This window comes from Sciurus carolinensis, chromosome 16 (assembly GCF_902686445.1).
Source record: "Sciurus carolinensis chromosome 16, mSciCar1.2, whole genome shotgun sequence".
Classification (NCBI taxonomy): Eukaryota; Metazoa; Chordata; class Mammalia; order Rodentia; family Sciuridae; genus Sciurus; species Sciurus carolinensis.
The window spans coordinates 41,562,380-41,583,197 of NC_062228.1; the positions used below are offsets into that span (position 1 = coordinate 41,562,380).

The 20,818-nt window shown below is 51.0% G+C and overlaps 1 protein-coding gene across 1 annotated transcript in view; it reads right to left on the minus strand.

The window, feature by feature from the left end:
- The window catches only part of Pepd (peptidase D), a 120,608-nt gene that overhangs the window by 20,201 nt on the left and 79,589 nt on the right, over window positions 1-20,818 (minus strand). Inside the window, exons 10-11 of the mRNA XM_047529535.1 lie at window positions 5,207-5,275; window positions 3,632-3,709 (exon numbers count right to left, since the gene is read on the minus strand). Of these exons, the coding sequence (XP_047385491.1) occupies window positions 3,632-3,709; window positions 5,207-5,275 (147 nt within the window). The remainder of the gene's footprint in view (window positions 1-3,631; window positions 3,710-5,206; window positions 5,276-20,818) is intronic.

The following is a 20,818-nucleotide window of genomic DNA, read 5'->3' on the forward strand; positions in this document are numbered from 1 at the left end:
GGATATGAAGGCAAACCATGCTCCTGTTCCTTCCCTTGGAGCCATGCAGAGCAGGTAGGCGGGGTCTAGCTTGGAGGAACAGGGAGGGGCCGGGGGCCACTGACTTGGGGTGAGAAATGGGCTTTTCTCCGTTCTTGGCTAATGAACTTGACCTCAAGTATGAACCAGTGTGTCCAATGAATAGGCCCTTGAGCGGGTCAGGACTAGGACTCATAGTGGCTCACGGTGGCCTGAGCCCAGCTCCAGATGGAGGAGTTGGGGAGTGGGCTTCTTCAACCTCAAGTCCACCTGGCACATGAGCCAAAGAGGATAATGTCGGGGTTAAAAACAGAAGGGGAAGGCCATGAGGATCAAGAGCTCTCTATGAATGAGCCAGCCTGGCTCCTGCGCTGCCATGGGCCAGCTGCTGGGAGGTGGGTCTCCCGGGGCCAGAGTGCAGCAGGAAGAGGCCCTGGCTGGCCCATTTCTGGTGAGCACACGCGTTGCCGCAGCTCTCGCCGGCTGAGGGCCCACACTGTGCCAGGCTGAATGCCCAGCACTTTGTACTTACCCTGAGCCTCCCTGGAGCTGGCTGCTATATTACCCCCAGCAACAAGGCTCTGAGGGGTGGCTGCTCAGCTAGGGGGAAGGCAGGCAGTTGATCTGGGAACCTCTGAGATCACGGTCAAGCATCATGGCCTCTCAGGCTGCGTGTGTGCGCGCATGTGCACGCGCATATGTATATACAGAAGGAACAACAGAAAGAACTGGCCTCTCCTCAGCATCCTCTGCATCCTTCTCCAGTGTGGCCTGACTGCTCTGGACCAGCTCTGACTCCCCAAATAGCCCCATTACTAAATGTTAAAATATCTCTGGGCCATTTTAACCCAATGTCAAAGACCGGGACCCAGAGTCTACCACTGTGACGAACTCCTCGAACGCACGCCCTGCCCTAGGAGGCACCGGGTTTTGGGAAAACTGCACGAGGCTCATATTCCAGTTTCATACCTTATGATGAAGTTCCATAGTTTTTATTTGGGGATAACGGAGTGATTTATTATTTACCGAATGCAGTAGGCACTCAGCAGATCAATTTCAATAAAACAATGGATTATAAATGCCGCCAGCAATCTGGCAGCAGCAGTAATCAACAAAACATGTTGTTCTAAATGCTGCATAATAAATTGACTATAATAAACTCATAATTATTCTACTGGCTACATTTCAAAGTTAGCACTAGAAAAACAAATTCACCAATTTGGTCTTGGCATGAACATTCGTGGGCTTCCTCCGATCCCTTCTGTCTACAGTTGCACCAGGAGATGCAGGTGCCATGCGCTGCCACTAGGACTGAGGCCACTACACCTGGGAGGTGTGCAGGCCTGATGTGCTCAGCACCCTGGCCTTAGCCCCACCAGCAATACAGCTGGGACTGGCCTCTCAGACCCCCTTTGGGTCAGATAGAGGGTAAAGTAGAGTAGCAGCCAAGGCCTCTGACGAAGGCTGAGCTCAAGGAGCAGAAAAATTCATGGCCACCTGGCTCTGGCATGGAGACTTCTAGTCAGTCAGAGATGCCCCCAGGACAGAGGGACCCTGCTGATGTGGCTGGCCTCAACCTCAGCCCCTCCTCTGTCCTGATGCTGGGTTCCTGGGTTCTATCCTCCTGATCCAGCCAGAATGGACCACAGAGTCAAAGACCATTAGAAAAGTTCTTGGAAGACGAGAGTCTGAAGAGCACAGGTGGTATCCTTGGGACTACCTTTGACTCAGCCATGGCCCAGGGAGAGGGTCGCCATCCTCTACTTCCCTGGTCTCTGGCTGAACCAAGTCTGAAGGATCCATGCCCCTCCCCAAATCCCTCTACCCCACACCCTTCTGTCTCCTTTACTCTGCCCCACACCAAGGACAGGCAGTGTGGGGTCAGGGAAGGAAACCAAGAGGAGACACATAAGGGAGGGCCCTGTTGGGGACATTGCCTCTGAAGGGTAACTGAGCTCTGTTCTAACCGTCCCAGCCTGCAGACTAGGCCCTGGCCCACAGTTCTTTGGGCTCAGCATGGCCTATGGGTGATAGAGACTCTGGAGTTGGTGTGGGCAGGCCGAAAGATAGACACTGGGGCCCGGTTCATGGCCAGTGGGTGGTCCTAACCTCTACAGTCACTCTTGGCCCCAATCTCTGTCCCACCCCTGGACTTGCTGGCCCAGGGACCTAGGGAGAGGCCTCAGCTCCCCCGGTGGTTTCTCACACACCCCTTCAGCTACTGTGTGTAGTCCTGAGATGCTTGTGCCATCTCCACTTGCAGATGGGTAAACTGAGGCTCAGAGAGGGAAGTGGCTTTTCTTCCAGAAGGCTGAGCTGGGCTCCTGACAATGGTAGCCAGAACCAAACGTCCCGTCCAGTGACTGACCTGGCTGACATACTATGGCCAGTCACAGTACTGGCATGCCCTGTGGCAGGGACGACCCTGGGCTTAAGTGGGTTCCCATTAGTACAGCTCAGAGCACAGCATCTCTCTGGGCAGCTGGTCGTCTGCCTGTCAGTCTAGGTATGTATGCTCGCGCTCCTCGGTGGACGTGGCAGAGGACTCCCGCATGAGGCTCCGACCACTCCCTGTGGCAGAGCCAAGGCCTGCCAGATGAGGCCAGGGCCAGGTGAGTGGGCAGTCATCATGGGAACTCCAGTTTGGGGAATGAGTACATTGGGGAAGCCGAGGGGGAAGAGGACAGCCCACCACACTAGACAGCTGAGAAGAAACCACGACACTGCCCAGCAGGGCTTGGAGGTACCTTGTTCAGCTGCATCAGCCATGGATGACAAGGCGCCAAAGAACTGGGGGTAGAGTGTGGGGGACGGGCACCTCCTACTGCTGGTCAGTGACCACAGCACATTTGAAGTCCAAGACAGGGTGACCCTGTGTAGTGTGGGGCTAAGCCCCAGACCCCAGCATCTGGACAGCTCTCAGCAGCTCCATGCTGGATGGTGGGGAGGACAGGCAGGGAACCTGGAGCAACTGTGGGTAGGAGGCCATGTCTGTGGGTGCCCCCAGAACCCTGCCAAGCCCGGGAGTGCTAGACCAGTGTGCTCTGCCCTCCATGTTGGGGATCTGTGAATAGGATCACAATTCTTGGGATGGAGGCCACAAGGCCTGCCCATGTCAGACTTGTCATGTCCTCCACAGAGGGTTGAAATCACAGCACAGCATGCTCAGGACAGCCACCACCTTGGACTTGCTGAACCAGTAGTTTGCATATGCCAAGAGGACCTGTGGCTGAGGGTGGAAGGTTTTAGGGTGTGTGTGACTCCTGGCCTCTAGGCACTGGGGCACAGAAATGTAAGTATGGAGCTTCCTGAATGGAAAGGATGACCTGGCAGAGGCTGGGGACAGTTCAGGCTCTCCTTGGAAAGCCCATGATCCCATGGAAACCACAGCCACCCTGTCCTCCACCCGTCTTGTGATGCTTATTTGTAGGTGCAGGGGCCTTTGGCTCTGCAGAAAGCATCATGCAGGTCAGCGGCTTTGGCAAGGAAATCTGAGCTGGTTTCCTGGGGAATCTTGCTGTGGTCAGCACTCTCAGGATAGGGACCCAGAGGCTCCCAGTTGACACCAACAGTCAAATGGAACTGGGGCAGCCCCAGGGCCAGCTTCACTTACCACATGTCTCCGTCCTGGATCGTCCGGTCGTTGGGAGCCCCGGCATGTCCATAGTGCAATATAGATGCGTTCTCACCACTGCGAAGGGCCAGGAGGACAGTCAAGGGCTCATCCTGACCCAGCAGCCCTGGGAGGCTGGCACTCCAAGCCTAGCCCCAGGGGAAATGCTACCCATCCTCCAGCAGAGGCCACAGGGTGGCTGGACCAGGTCCACGGCCTGGGGTCAGGGAACATGGTACCCCCCACCCACCCACCAGCCACAGCCTCTTGATTCATGACAGTGCTACCTGCAGGGGTTCTGGGCTTTGATGGCCACTCAGGCCAATGCCCACTGGGCTGGGGACGTGAACAGCACATGTGGAGAACAGAAATGGGGAACAGCAATTTGTGGACCTAGGGAGGGACCCTGAGGAAGTCCTACTTTCCTGGGGACCAACGGCAGAAGGGATCCACGGAAAGGGCCCTGGCAGCCTCAGAAGCCACCCTGCTCAGGGCTAGAGAGACAGGAAGTCAGCAGCTTCTCACTTATCTGTGTCTCAAAAGAGCTTCCCTAATGAGCAATGCCTTTAAGAAAAAAGGACTTTTAAGGCTGTCCAAAGGAAAACACACACACACACACACACACACACACACACACACACACACACACCTGGGTGTAATATTTATGGCCCCATTTGGGAGTCTCAGGAATCATAAAAGTAGAAATAATGATTTTTCTCTCTATCCACCAGAGAAGAACATTTCCAAGGGCTGAGATGCTCCTATGTATTATTCATGTGTGAGGACGTGCGCATCAGCAAGAGAAGCCCGGCTCCGTTCTGGCTGGGCAGGGGCCAGACCCGAAGGGCAGAGCCTCACAGAGCATGGGACATGAAGTGGAGTGAGCCCCAGGACATGCTGTGTAATCACGCCCACAGTGACAAACATGGGCACTGACACCTGCACAGTAGCACACATTTGTGGCCACCAGTTGCCCTACGTTCGTGGTCATTGCTACTGCTCGTGCACTCTCAGCACACCCAGTCACGCACAGTAGATGCACACACAGCCCACATAGAGCACCCCGGACACAACATGCTACACACAGATACCTACAGTGACAAACACACCCACCCAGGGCCCATCGCCCCCCGGCCATGATGGTATGGTCCCTGTGCACCACACTGAGTGCTCCACACTCACCTGCCCATGGACACACAACCGCAGCCCCCTCACCCACACAGCTCTATCCACGCTCCACCCCTGCTGCACACAGAAGCCACCCATCCTGGGCTCCCAGTCCGGTCCCCATATGCTCTGGAGAGGAAGGCAGTGGTGGCCTTCCAGGGCTCATCATTGGGATGGGAGGGAGGGGACAGCAGGTGCCCTTCTGGAGTAAGCTGGCTGCTTTCTCCTTCCTAGATACCAGGTCTGGCAGGCAGAGGAAACCTTAGTCCTGGGGTCTTGGGGGCAAAAGTGACTTCCAGGCTTGGGTGGCCAGGTGTGTAAGTGAACAAGTGCCTCCAAGCTGACAAAGAAGGTAGAGTTCTCTCTCCTTCCCCCGACCTTCTCCCAGGAGACCTAGGGTGCACTTACCTGCAACAGATGCAGGTGTAGGAGGTGTGGCGCATGCCACCCCGGGAGTAGCAATAGTGCTGGAACAGGCTGCAAGGGAGAACACATCAGGCTGGGACCACTGGAGCACGCACGGCCCCCATCCTCTCGTACGAGTCCTCAGCGCAGGCCACTTCGGCTGTGCCCCCAAGAAACCCGAGCTCCCCAGAGTGTGTGTGAACCCAGGGCCTGCTCTAGGCCATGGAGGTCAGTGTGGAGCTTAGGGAAGAACCTGGGGGCTCAGGGCTCATCAGGAAGACAGAAAGATCGCTGGAGTCCTGGCCCCTGGGGCCAGGTGGACTGGGGCAGGGGTCATATGTTTCTACATGGCTGGAGAAAGGCCTTCATGCGAGTCGGACCCCTCACCTTGCTGGAGAGACTGGATGCAAGGTTGCAGAGGAACACAAGCCCTTCCAGCCCCAGGGCTGTCCTGGGCTAGACAGAGGGGTGAGTGACAGGCTGCTTGGAGAGGAAGCAGGGCAGGGCAGGTCTACAGGACAGGTCCTGCTTCTTCCTGCCTGGGAAAGCAGTAAACCAGCTGGGGTCCTGGACACACTCCCATTCTGAGCAACCCTGCTCAGCAGCAAGGTCTGGAGGCCAAGGCAGGAACTCAGCCCCAGGCTGAGTCCAGTGAGTGTCAGGGAGGCCTCCAGGACAGCCAGAAACCAGCAGAGCCCTGCAAGCCTGAGAGAGTGATGAGCAGGGCAGAGAATGGCCAGATCTTGGCAAAGCCCAGCCGGGAGCCAAGAGGGTCTACAGGGGCAGTAAGCTGTCTCCTCCTGCTGGGTCTCCCGGGGTAGATCTTGGAGATGGCTCCAGGGGCTGATGGACCAGACTAGCCACATCAGAGTCCTGAACCCCAGGGAGGCAGCATTGCCCAGAATTCTGGAGTGGTCCTGATCCCCCCTCCCTCACTACATGCCTCAGGTTTTTGGAGCCTCCTCTTGGCATGAGATTCGCAGCTCTCAGGGACCAAATGGCTCCTGAGGTTCTGCCCTGGTCTTCCGTGCACACCAGGTGCCTGGTCTCTGCAGACCCCAGCTGGAGGGGGCAACTGCCCTCGCTCTACCCAGACGTGGGTAATAGCAGCTTCCATGCAGGACCCCAGCTCGGTCCAGCTCTCACATGGCCCTGGCTGAGAAGCAGGTCCAGGCAGCCCCCACCCTGCCCACCTGCCACCAGGGTAGCCATCTGCAGAGCACCAAGGACCAGCTGTGGGCATGCCAATTGGCGGCCCTGCCTGCTCTGCATGTTCTAAGTCTGTTTAGAGAATGTCTGTGTGGAGGAGTTTAATCTTCCCAGCTATAAACACTGTAAACACAAATTATATATAATTGTTATGATTGGGTATTAAGTAGTTGTTATGCAGAATGGTTCTGCTAGATTCAATCGGCTTTCAGACTTGCCTTACAAACCTTCCAGGATAATTGGGTATCTGCAATTCCACAACACAAAGGACTTCAGGAGCTGCCAGGGAGGTGAGGAAAACCACACGCTCCTCTCCTGGCTGGTCCCTACTCATGGTAGGAACACTTATACTGCTGCCCTTAGTGTCTACCTCAGTTCCAGGAGACCGGGGGACAGTAAGACCCAGGTTCACAGCGCTGATGGAGGCCACAGCCCAGACCCATTCCTACTAAGGCTGCCCCACACCACCAGTCCTCCTGCGGAAGTCTCTACAGGTAGTCTCAAAATTGGCTCCCTGTAAATGGCGCAAGAAGACAGTGCTCCCTTAGTTTTTGGAGGTGTGAGCCTGCCCCAGCAGAAGTACACCTCGAGGAGACATGTAGCCATGTTCAAGGTAATGGAGACAGTAGGCCTCTGTTGGGGCAAGTGACCTACAGATGACCACAGTCTGTACTTGGACTGGCTGGTTTCAGAAAGGCCAGGCAGAGGGTTGGCTGTGCCATTGGCATGTGCAGATGGACAAGCACTGCCTATGAGAAAGGAGGCTGGTTGGGTTTGGTGCCTTCACCCGCAGCAAGTTTTCCTGCTACATAATCCTCTTGGCAGAAATGACCTTCCAGTATCCCTGGCTTTTGTGGAAGGAAAAAAAAAAAAGCAATTTCGAGTATAAGGCACGACTTACAGAGGCATCTAACTAAGGAAAGGCTGACCCAGTTTTCACCTGTAACTGCAGCCCAACACTAGACATCTTTGCCAAGAACACTGACAATTCCACACACCTACAGGGAAGAGGAGAAAGGAAAAGAGAGATGCCACATGCTGAAAATTCACTCTGCCCAAAGGAGTCTGATGTTCTTCACACTGGACTTCAGCACCTAATTTTGTTTTCAGTGATCTTTTCTGGCAGGACTTGAGGACACAGTGAAGCTTTGATGGTGGTAACAGGTGGACAAAATAGGCCCAGGAGCATTTCCTGCAGATTTGGGGCCTGGGCTGTGGATGCATAAAGGTACTTAAGTTCTGGGGCTGGTGTGGTGGTGCAGGGGACCGTGGAGAAAAGTGTAACACACTTCCAATGTTTTCCAGGTGAGGACTGAAGACTGGATGCTCCAAACTGGGGTCACAGGCCTGACCTGGAGGTTCCACACAGCTTGGTCTGAGTTCAGCTAGCAGAGCTGGGATGACCAGGAGCAAAAACAGACTGACCCAACTTTCCACTGATGGCTCACATGCCACAGTGGCCAGAGAAAACTTGCTAAAGTCCCCTCTGTACCTTCACAGAAAATCCAGGCAACTGTGAGACAAACAAGGGGGAGGGGTCCAGGTGACTCTGCATTGGAGAGGTAACTACTAACTGGTCCAAGTCCATGGCCACATTTTAGTGATGGCAGAGGCATAGCCAGAAACCCTCTCACCTCCAACACTCGGATGGGCACCATAAAACACAACAGTAGAGCAGAGCTCATAAGGAAAAAAAGAAGAAGCCAGAAAGTCAGACTTGGGACTTTAAAGGGAATAGCACTGAGATGCCCCAGCACGCAAAGCAGGGACTTGTGTAGTGATGCACTATTTAGCTGGCTTTTGTGTTGCCATGACCAAAATATCCATTGAGAACAACTTAGAGGAGGAAAAGTTTATTTGCGACTCACAATATCAGAGGTCTCAGTCCACAGATGGTTGGCTCCATTGATCTGGGCCCAAGTGAGGCAGCACATGATGGCAAAGGGCTCAGTGGAGGCTGCTCCCCTCATGGCAGGGTCAGGAAGCAGAAAGTGAAGGTGGGGAGGAGCCACAGAAAGATCCACCCTTCTAGGACACGCTGCCAGTGGCCCACCTCCTCCAGCCACGTCCTACCTGCCTACAGTTACCACCCAGTCCATTCAAACTAGGTCAGACTGATTAGGGTTACAGCTGTCACAACTCAATCATTTCATCTCTGAATATTCCTGCAGACACAGGAGATTTGGGGGGAATACCTTATAACATGTATTCATAAAGAAAAGGGGACTTGGAAAAAATTTGCCAGCAATCAAGGAAACTTGCTTGGCTCTAGATGAACACCAAACATCTCAGGATTCGTAAGCACCAGTCTGTGCACCAGGGGCTTCCAGTTCAAATGTACAAGTTTAGAAACCACCAAGCTAGAAATTAATACAAAACTTGGTCCCTGGATATGATACCTGGAGCTCCCAGCAGGAGCCGTCACAAAGCCAAGCAGGACAGCCACACCCTCAACTTGGGCCATGGAAGATCTGCTTGTGCATTCACCCATACCACACACACACACGCCACACCTATACACCTGCAACCCCCGCCACACACACCATGCAGTATTTTCAGATACAACAAACAGCAGGCAGAGACCTCCCAACGACTTTGGATAACAGCATATCAGGTGGAGACTTTCATGGCATATAAAATAATTAAGACCTAAGAGGATGATTTGAAAAAAAGAGAATAGGTAGATTTTATGAGGAACCAAAACAAAACTTCTAAAAATGAATAGTCTGTCAGAGGACAGCAGACAGCAAGTCAGGCAGAAGTGCTGTCTCCCCCACCCCTGACCACCTCCACCTGCTCCTTCCATAAATCTGCATTTGGTACACAGTGCAAGCATGAGGCTGAGCCCAGCCGCCCCTGCTCCCCCTTGCTCACCTGGAAGGAGGAGGGTGTAGGGGGCACCAGACCAGGTTCCTGGGCTAACACAGCCTTCCCCAGCAGCAGGGGGGCCATCTGCCCAAGTCCCAGACATCCCTGCTGCTCTGTGCTCCCTGAAGCTCTTCCCTGCCTGCCCATTCCTCCAACATCCTTGTCTATAAATTTCTCTCAAGCAAGACTCGGGTAAAAGATGCTTTGTATCTGGGCATAAATGAGAACCCTTAAGTAACCTGGGAGAATCGGTGCTGTGAATAACAAAGTAGATGGAGTTACTGCAGTGACAGAGTAACAGACGGGGGCAGGACCATTTGTCAGTGCCTGGAGATGACTAATGGGGCAAGAACAGCAAATGCCCAGGCCCACATCTGCAGAAACCATGTCTCCAGGGAAAGTCTTGCTGGGCCTCCCCCCTTGGGACCCACAAATCCCGCTGGTGGATAGTTCCTGGGCACACAGCCCAGCTCTTGCCCTCAGAGGTTTATCAACTAACAAGAAGATAAGCCGCAGTCCCTTAAAACACATTAGTTGCCCCAGATAACAGCAAAGTGGCTGCCCCAGGCAGCAAGTGCCCACCATTATTAGCTATTAGCACAAGCTGTGAGCACTGGTAGCTGGGGCCAAGGAGGTCTGTGGAGGTAGAATAAGGAGGGGTGGCTTTGGTCACATCATTCCAGAAGTTGGGCCTCGATGGACCTCAGGTCCCCAAGAGGTAAAGAGCGACAGGAACAGACCTATGAAAGGGAAGCTGGCTAGGGGTGGTGGAGCCCATGTGACCTAGCAGAGGACTTAGGAGAGTGGTAGTCTGGACAGAGGCTTACTTAGCTGAATAGTACCAGAGGACAGGGGCTGCCCTTGGCCCCACACCCCCAGCCTCTTGAAAGTCACATCCCAGCTTGGTCACTTGCCAGTTGAAAGGCCTTCCATGCCTCAGTTTCCTCAATGTAAAAAGGGGTTGATGAGGGCGTTTCAAGATGGCAGACTAGAGGGTGGCTGCATTTCATGTTGCTCTAGGACTCAGAATTCAAAAGAGGAGATATTGAGAGACTTGGGACCAACTCAAAGCAGCCGGGTGAGTCTCTCCCGTTGGGGAGGCGTCCTGGATGGGGCAGTAGTCCCAGAACGCAGGGAACTTTGTGAAGTAGAGTTGCCCAAAGAGACACCCCTCCCCCCACTGGAGCAGTGAACTCGGACAACTGGGAGCATCATAGAGGAGGCCGCTCAGCACAGCACTTGGACTCGGAGCAACCACTGGGGCTCCAGACGGCTGCCCAGAGGAGGAGCTGTTTGGACTCAGAGCGACCGCTCCTGAACACAGGGGCCTGCTCGGAGGAGGAGGAGCGCGGCAGGTCGCTTGGACTCGGAGTGACTGCACCAGAGCTACAGGCGGTTGCCAGAGGAGGAGCTGCGCGGCGAGCTGTTTGGACTCAGAGTGACTGCTCCTGAACACCGGGGGGCTGCCCGGAGGAGGAGGAGGAGCGAGGTGGGTCGCTTGGTCTCGGAGTGACTGCTCCTGAACACCCGGGGGGCTGCCCAGAGGAGGAGCTACTTGGCGAGCTGTTTGAACTCAGAGCGACTGCTCCTGAACACCGGGGCCTCCCCGGAGGAGGAGGAGGAGGAGGAGCGCGGCGGGTCGCTTGGTCTTGGAGTGACTGCACCAGAGCTACAGGCGGTTGCCAGAGGAGGAGCTGCGTGGCGAGCTGTTTAGACTCAGAGTGACTGCTCCTGAACACTGGGGGGCTGCCCGGAGGAGGAGGAGGAGTGAGGTGGGTTGCTTGGACTTGGAGTGACTGCACCAGGGCTCCGGGCGGCTACTCAGAGGAGGAAGCGAGTGGTGAGTTGTTTGGACTCAAAGCGACCGCTCCTGAACACCGGCGGAGGGGCTACCCGGAGGAGGAGGAGGAACGGGCGGGTCGCTTGGACTCAGAGTGACTGCCCAGGGCTACAGGCGGTTGGCGGGAGGAGGAGGCTCAGTGAGTTGCTTGGACTCCTAGAGACTGCACCGGAACACTGGGCGACAGTCTGGAGGAAGAGGCATGCGGCAGGTCGCTGGGACTCGGAGCGACTGTACGGGGCTCCAGGTGGCGGCTCAGAGGAGGGGCCACATAGCCAGGCGATTAGGTGCAGAGCAGGGTCCCAGGACCTAGGCGGCTTCTTGGTGGAAGAGCCACACAGAGACATGCTTAGGGGCAGAGCAAAGGCTCCAGGACTGAGGGTAGTCTTTGAGGAGAGGCAGCATAAGGAGACTCGTCTGCGAAGGGTGAGGCTCCCAGGACCAGGAGGTAGGTCCGGGCCTCTGGGAACGTTGCAGAGGAAGGCAGCCCAGTCCAGGCAGTAGTTGTAGATTGAGGGGAACCTCTAGGGTGAGTCTTCCCTGCCAGGTGAGGTTTTCCCACAAGGACGGTAAAACCAGAGACACAGGCTCAAACAGGCCTTGCCTCAGCCCGTAGCCTAGTTCCCCTTTGGATGACCATTGGTCAACAAGTGGAGGCACCTCTGCCCACTAGCAGGGCATATACCCCACCTGAAGGCCACCACCCCTAGAGAGGCAGCCTCCTTGTGGAGCACCGCATTATCAACTTCCTCCAAGACTTCAGGCTACTGAAGGATAAGAGGGGATATACTAGAAATCTTCAGGGACATTATAAGTCAGTAGAGGAAATCTGCAATATCTTAGCGATCCACTGATACCTGAACAATATGAGAAAATGAGGGAAGAAAATGCCCCAAACAAATCTAGATGTTACATCAATAAAATGCAATGACAGCATGGCAGAAGAAATGACAGAAAGGGAGTTCAGAATGTACATAATTAAAGTGATAAGGAAAGCAAACGATGAGATGAAAGAGCAAATGCAGGCATTGAATGATGAGATGAAAGAGCAAATGCAGGCATTGAATGATCACACCAATGGACAGTTAAAAGAGCAAATACAGGAAGCAAAAGATCATTTCAATAAAGAGTTAGAGATATTGAAAAAAACCAAACAGAAATCCTTGAAATGAAGGAAACAATAAACCAAATTAAGAACTCCATAGAAAGCATAACCAATAGGATAGAACACTTGGAAGACAGAACCTCAGATATTGAAGACAAAATATTTAATCTTGAAAACAAAGTTGAACAAACAGAGAAGATGGTAAGGAATCATGAACAGAATCTCCAAGAACTATGGGATATCATGAAAAGGCCAAATTTAAGAATTATTGGGATTGAGGAAGGCTTAGAGAAACAAACCAAAGGAATGAACAATCTATTCAATGAAATAATATCAGAAAATTTCCTAAATCTGAAGAATGACATGGAAAATCAAGTCCAAGAGGCTTATAGGACTCCAAATACACAAAATTACAACAGACCCACACCAAGGCACATTATAATGAAAATACCTAACATACAAAATAAAGACAGAATTTTAAAGGCTGTGAGAGAAAAGAACCAAATTACATTCAGGGGGAAACCAATACGGATATCAGCAGATTTTTCAATCCAGACCCTAAAAGCTAAAAGGGCCTGGAACAACATTTTTCAAGCCCTGAAAGAAAATGGATGCCAACCAAGAATCTTATACCCAGCAAAACTTACCTTCAAACTTGACGATGAAATAAAATCCTCCCATGATAAACAAAAGCTAAAAGAATTTACAAAAAGGGGTTGATAATGCTACTTCCCTTCTGTTTTTTTTTGTTTTGTTTTGTTTTGTTTTTGCAGTGCTGGGGATTGAACCAGCACTCTATGAACTGAGCCTTATCCCCAGCAGATGCTACCTCCCTTCCAAGGTTGCTCTGCCTGTTAAATGACTCAATTCATAAGGAGTACATAGAAGGCTGCTCAGTACATGATGGGCACTATGTGCAGCATGTGCTAGCCATCACTGTCACTGTTCAGAGGCCTCACAGGGAGTCCACAGCACAGGGATCCCTCCTGCATGTGGTAAGAGAATCCACAGCACAGGGATCCTTCCTGCAGGTGGCCAGAAAGTCACCAGCATCTCAGCACTCTGAGAAAGAGCCTTTTGGCTACTCCTTGAAAACCAAACAGAACCTGCATAGACCCTTGGCCACTCCAGCATGGTCAAGCACAGCCAAGTTCTCCCTGGGAGTCCACCAGGCCCCGTGCAGGACGATGCACATGCAGCATCGCCAGGGCACTGTCCAGAGAGAATGCAAAGATGTCCTTGCACCAGCCTCGGGACTCACACATACATGTGGGCTTCCTGCTTGACAAGTGGCATCTTGGCCTGCTATCCCGTCATGGCTGCCTCTGCCCTCAGGGAAAACTGATACAGGAGTCTTGCCTCCTCAGGGACTGACTGGGGCCTTGAGTGTGTAAAAAGTGGGAGGGGAAGGGAGTGCAGAGTACCTTGTAAGGTTTGGGATCAAACAACAGTGTCAGGTATAATTGTCTCAGTATTCAGTAACTTGTAATTCACATGCATTCTAATTAGTGACAATGACATTTGCCAGGTCTAAATGACCACAACTGTGTAACAAATGCAACACACCTTTTGAAGATCTACCCACTGACAATCCTCAAGGCCAACAGGTGCCTTTCCTGCTGTCCCAGAGTGAGCCTTGGAGTCAAACTCATGTGTATCAGTGAAGTAGGCAGCAGGAAACTTCTCTCACATGGGATTGGAAACATGTACCCAATCATTCTAGAACTCCCAGGGGGAGGGTGGAAGTTGCTCTGCTTCTTTCTTCTGGGATGAGCAATGGATCATCAGAGGCTTCTGGCAACAGGGCCCCTACCCACCCTGTGGTTGCTGTGTGGGTCCAGCCACTGGTTCACGGCTCTGCCTAAATACCCCAGGACAGTCCCAGTTCTGTTAGCATGAATTTTCTATGGGCCTTGTGAAGTGCAGGCACTAGGACAGGCGAATCAGGGTACTTCCTTTGTCCTCCCCTTCCCCAGATCCCAGGTGAGGACAGACACAGAGAAGGCTAGGGATGCACCACTACCTAGGCTGTGCATGTGTTTAAATGAGCAAGTGACATTCATGTGGTATATCACCAGGTAGAGACTGGCTTAAAGCCTTGGACTAAAACCAGCAATGCATTATTAAGAAAACCAGTGCTATCAGAGGGTTAGGCAGCTTCATAGTACAACCTGCACCAAAGTGGGACTATGCAGCATGGGCGATCTGTAATAGCTACAGGGAAGTCTCTGCCTTCTGCAGCTTGCTTTGTTGCTCAGTGCTCCCTAAGCCTCCTTGTTCCCTCCCATAGCCATGCCCACACCAGTCCTGGCTCTTGGGTTGAGACTGCTTGGCCAGGGAAACATTTTCCAAGGTTGGCCAGTCCAGTCTCTGAGTATGTGAGCTTGCCATCTTGTTCTTGCAGGGACCATCACTATGTGGGCAACCTGATGAAAACAGACTCCTTAGGCCCTGCCACCTGCCCAGGTCATTTTCCCCAACTCCTCAGCTCCTGCTGGGCACCTCCACCAGTGCCTGCAATCTAAGGGACTGCACTTGAAAGTAAGGATGCTTGGGACTTGGGACTCCTGCAGACTGATTCAATCCAGGCTCTGCTGCCTACTCAGACTGAGACCTGGGGCAGGTCATACAGCCCCTCCAGTGAGACAGCAGACAGTCACCTGAAGCATTTAGCACAATCCTTTGTGGAAGGAGCATTTGTCCTACTTCACAGACGAGGAAACTGCAGACAAAGTAACAACGGTCAGGGAGTCCACTGAATCTAGGTTTGGGCTTAAGAGTCCATTCAGGGTTTTTTCTTTTTCTTTTTCAGGCAATACTGGGGGTTGAACTCAGGATCTCACTAGGCACAGGAGTGCTAGGCAAGTACACTAAGCTAGATCCCCAGTTCCTTTAATTTTTTTCTTGAGACAGGGTCTGGCTAAGTTGTCCAGGCTGACCTCAAACTTATGATCCTCCTGCCTCAGCCTCCCAAACAGTTGGTATTATAGGCCTGGGCCATCGCAGGGTTTCTGACTGCAAAGCTTATGGTCTCCACACAGATACCTCTGCAGCCTTGGTTCTGTGTGTAGGTGGGGGCTAAAATAGCACCTGCCTTGGGCCTCACTATGAGGACTGAAGGAGGTCACACAGGAGAGGGCTAGGTGCTCTGTTAGGTCTTGTGGTGGATGATACTGTGGAAAATGCCTCCAAGCTGAGCTGAAACAGGTCTGCAAGGACAAATGGCCCCACCCAGCCCAGCCAAGGGCCCTGGTGGCTCCTGGGAAGCAGCAGCTGGTGCTGCAGGAGAGGATGAGGGGCCCTGAGAGGGAAGGACTCACCAACCAGAGGTAAGGGCAGCAGCAAAAACTGCAGCAGTTACAGTAAAAGACAGGGAGATGAGAAGCGACGGAGAGCATCAGCTCGCCCTCTCTCCTAGAGAGGCCTTATCAAGGTAAGAGATAATTAGCATTTTAATTGGATAATTGGGAATTCTAAATTGCCTATCTTGTATTAAGCATAACTGAGGACATAACATGACATTCAATTAACAAATCTTCCCCTTTATTCTTGACATGCTTGATTAGGCTTAGTTTCTGACTTCTGTGGTATCAATTATTGGGAAAAAATTGATCTCCTTAGTTGTCAGAGCCATGGTCATGGTAGGCTACTAACAAGTTATATAAATATATATACATGGAAGAGATCTTAGAAATCCTTACACAGAATGCCTAGAAATACACATTAAAAAATTACCCTCAATCTTATCACCCAGTGATAACCTTTATCAAATATTTTCTTGAACATCCTTCCAGGCATTTTTAAAAAACATAAACACAGATCTTTAAAGATGATTAGCTGTAAACTTTTCTTTTTAAAGTCACCTTTTTACTTAAATATGATATATGCTCAGGAAAGGACCCAAATCATAAGGACACAGTCCAATGAACTGGTATAACCTGAGCACAACCATGTATCCCCCACCTGTCCCCATCAGTCCTTCCTCTCCATGGGTGACTTCTAATACCATAGATTAGTTCTGCCTACTTTGGAACTTTCTGTAAATGGGATCAGGTGATGTGTTCTGTGTCTGGTCTCCTTTGGCTCAGCATCAGGTGTGAGCCCCATGCAGGTGGTGGGTGCTGGTCACTCTCTTGCTCTAGTAGCTGGGTTGTGTCCACTGAGTGAGTAAAGTCTAGTGTATTTTTCTTCTATCAATGAACATTCAGGCTGTCTCCACATCATAGCTATTATAATAACACTGCTGTGGAAGTTCTTGTCTGATCTTTTGGGGCTTGTGTGCATGCATCTCTGTTGAGCAAATGGCAAGGAGTAGAAATCCTGAGTCACAGGATCATGTGTGGGTCCCGCTGTAGTGGAGACAGTTCATGGGATTTTTCCAGGTAGTTACTCATTTATTCACTGTCCTTCTTCCACTTCACACCTATGCATGGGGCCCAAGGTGAAGTGTAATGGATTTGCAAGGACCAAAAGCTCCACCCAGGCCTGCAAGAGGGCAGGCTGTCCACTGAAGATTGTTGCTAAAGCAAGAATGTAAGCCTTGTCAGGAGACACATGTTTTAATGCTGTCACAATATTTAGAATGGGATGACTTTTCCCTGCTGCCATTGCTCCCTCCCTGTTACAGGTCCCCTAGGCTTCTCTTACACGGTCAATGGTGAAAGTGGTCTGGCTGACCTCCCAGCACCAGTCCCTGTCCCCTATAGAACACGTTCTGAAAAGGAATCCTTCTACTATTTAAAGCAGGAACCAGGACTACCTTGTTCACACCCATCCTGGCTTCCCATAAGCAGTCCCCCTCTCTCTTACTCTCCATCTCATTTGGTCTTCTGACAGCTCACATCCTTACCATGCTTGACCTTCCAGGCAAGCTCTTGCCTCAGGTCCCTGTATGAGTCCCATTCTCTTCACCTGGGGATCCACCTCAGAAATCCATTTGCTTTCCCTTTCCTCCTTCAGGTCTGTCCTTCAATGAGTCCTTCACAGAAAGGCCTTTCCTGAGTCCCTGGATAAATGTTTGACCCACACATCCATCCATCCATCCATCCATCCATCCACCCACCCATCTCTATTATCTATCAATTTACCTATCCACCAATCTACCCCTATCATCTACCTCTCCATTTATTTATCCATCCATCCACCACCAACCCATCTCTATCACCTATCAATCTACTTCCCCATTTATCTACCCTACCACCAATCCATCCATCTATCTATCCATCCTCTCTTGACTGACACTAGGCTGAGGTTTTATCTATTTTGTTCACTGCAGTATCCCTCAGAGTCCAGATTAGAGGTTGGCACACAGGAGGTTTTCAGGATTATTTTTGTTGAGTAATTGAATAACTAACTTTGAATGTACAGCTGGGAGTACCACAGCCTATAATTTACTTAACCAGCTTCCCACCGGCAGATATCTAGGTTACTTCCACCTCTGTTATGATGGATGCTCATGGCCATATGTCTTTTCACTGTTCTCAGACAAAATTCCTTCTAGGAATTTTGAGCAAATGCGCATTTCTCAGTCTCAGGGAATGTTCTGCAAAATGGACCCCTGGACACTCATAAGGATTTTCAGGGTCCTGAGCAGTGCACCTCAGAGCTTGTCTGCCCACAGGACCGGGAATCTGGGAGGAAAATACCCAGTATTTTAAAGCTTCATTGATGGACTGACAAGTTTGAACATGCTTATGTACTTTTTCCTCATATTTCTTCCATTCTGAATGGCTTCTTTTTGAAAAATGTGAATGTTCACCTTTTTCTTATTGATCCTTAAGGTATTTATATTTGAAGGATACTCGGCAGTGGTTTTGACAATCATCTGTATAACAAGTTTTCCCCTTTGCTCTTTAATTTTCTTTATGGCATTTCCGGACAGATAATTTACATTTTTATTGGTCAGATGCATTAAAGCTTTTTCTTTATGGCTTCTTCCTTTGGCATAATATTTAAGAAGCCCTTCCCCATCCCTATGATTAGATAAACCCTGACATCTTTTGTGGACTGTTTTCACACTTACTTTATCAGTCAGCCTTGGACTGACTGTGATGGAGGCCAAGAGGCACAGCTCCATTTCATCTTCTTTCACCAATTCTTTACATGGGGGGCAGTTAGGGGCTCCACCTGCAGTCTGCGTTTGTGCAGGGACTCTCCCCTGCCCTCACTGGGGCTTTTGGGACAAGTTCTACTCTCTTTCTCAAGCACTTGGCACATTCTGACCTTCTCTAGTACTTTCTTGGCTGATGCTCAGAAAAAAGAAGCAGGGTACCTGTCTGGGGCAGGTACACAGGAGGGTTCCCGGGAGAGTGACAACACACAGAAGGAAGAAACTCACAACTCGCAGCACATGGCTCACGTGGGAAGTTCTAGGCCTGTGAATCCAGACCCATTTGGGGATTGAAACCCTGAGCAAGAGACAGCTCTAGCTTTGGAAAATCCTGGAAGAGGTAAACATAAGTAAATCTGCTGATAGTTCTCTGATATTGGGGTGAAAGTTTGCTTCTATCTGACCCCATCTTGCACTAGCTATGTTGACTTCATCAATAATATCTTTCTCAGTCCTAAAAACGTCTTCCCCTCTTAAGCTGAACCAGGTCATGAGAGGAATCATGTGGGGGGTTCAGAAAGGCTCTCCGTGGTAGAAGAATATCATCCTAGTTTAAACTGACCCAGAGCCCATTTTATCTCCAAAGGATGCCTGCGTTCCACTCCACTACCCCATGAACATGGAGAGCTTTCTGGGGAAAAGGCTGGGATCAGGGAGGAAGGAAGGAGCATTTTTTTTTTTAAGCCAATATTTCCCAAAGTACAGTAAGAGTCCATGGGATGACATCATGTGGATCAACAGATTTACCTTATTTTTTATTTATTTTAAAGTGCTGCCTTCCATTTATACTGGCAAATTATACTGAAGAGTTTCACTTACGGTAGGGATAAAAAGCTTTCTTTTGAAGCCTATTTAAAGGGAGTCAATTTAAAGAAAACCAGTAAGCAGGTAATAGCAAAGTGGGCTATGGATTAGGCTGAAATCATGAAAGCACTGTGAATGGCTGATGCAAAACTAAGGATTCCTTGAGGAAAACCCTGGTTTCTAGCTCTGGATGGGAGGACTTTGGTCTGGAACCTCGCCAAGTTCCCATTCAGCAGCTAGCAGGAAGACCTCAAACAGAACACAAGTTCTTTCCTGTGCCAGGACCTCTCTGCTCCCTAGTTCATTCGGGGAACACCAGGACTCCACGGAAAATGGTCAAATAGGCCCCTTGGTTCTTAAAACCTGAGGTGCTGAGGAAACAATGCCAGGTCCTATAAACCCAACAGCTGAGGGCCTTGGACAGGAAGGTATCGAGCCCCTGTGAGGACGCTCTGCTTGGTTAACAGTGCAGGCTTAGCACGGACACATCCCTTGGCCCAGAATGCTGGCAGGAGTCTCACTTGGCAATGCTTCCACAGGCTTCATTTAACAGCTTATCCTGAGGTTGGGTCATCAGATGAAGCCTGGTCAGGGCACTGTCTCTCTTGGATGCTTCGAGATGAAGGCCCACTTACAAAGCTCCATTTGTGCCTGGTGGTTCTGCATTGTACCCAGGGTGGTCGGAGGTCTTTGGAGCTCCATGTACTATCTTTGGTTTGAAGAAATGAAACCTGGGTTCAATCCCCAGTGCCACAAACAAAACAAAAAACCCTGAGAGCTTTAGCCAAACAGATGTTCTCTAAATACTGAACCTGCAGGGCCCCATATCCTACCTAGAGCAGGCAGGACAGAAGCCCCAAATCAATCTTTTAGGGAAAGAAAATGCTTTACTTTTTAAATCCCTCTAGGATGTTTGTTTCATTTTGAAAGATTCCAGTGCTACGCTGTTTCTAAATATCGAATTCCTTTCTCAGCTTTCCAATCTTAAAATATTTCACAAATGTGTCATTTCAGAAATAACTATCTCAGGAAAATACCATTTTAGATTAATGCCTTTCTGAAGGGCAGTCTTGCCCTCCCCATGCAGAGACCCAGTTCCGGGCCCCAGTACACTCTGATCTGTCTTCTGGGTCCCATGTCCCCCACTTCCCTCCCAGCTGCCCTCCACTGAAGGAAGTGAGGGGTGAGAGAAGAGGCTGTAGGCACTATCCCCATGAGGCCTGCAGACACAAACCACAGAGGTGGTGCAAGCACAGGGATCTGAGCACAAGGACCTGGTCACCTGGGAGCAAGTGGCAATCCAGTGGTCAGTGTGCAGCAGGTGGGTGGGCCACCCCCAGGTTGGGGGGACCCAGGATAAGGTGTGTTTCTAGCAGCCTGGATCCAAGACCCATGGACACTTAGGCAGGAGGGCGAGACCCCAGGTGCCTAGGAGAGAGATCTGTTTCTTCTTTGAGAAGGTTCTTCTAAGCATGCAGGAACCATAAAGCCCGGTACAGAGTCTGACCCCTAGGGGAGGGAAGCCAAGATCCACTTTGGCAGGTCCAGCGTCTGTGGGTCCTTGGTGGGAAGGACCCTTTCTACCCTGCTTGTGACTACATTTTGAAGCAGCTTGTCAGCTGTTAGGTATGAACTGCCAAGGGCCCCTCTTCTAATGAGCCTTCCCATCGCTGTTCACGA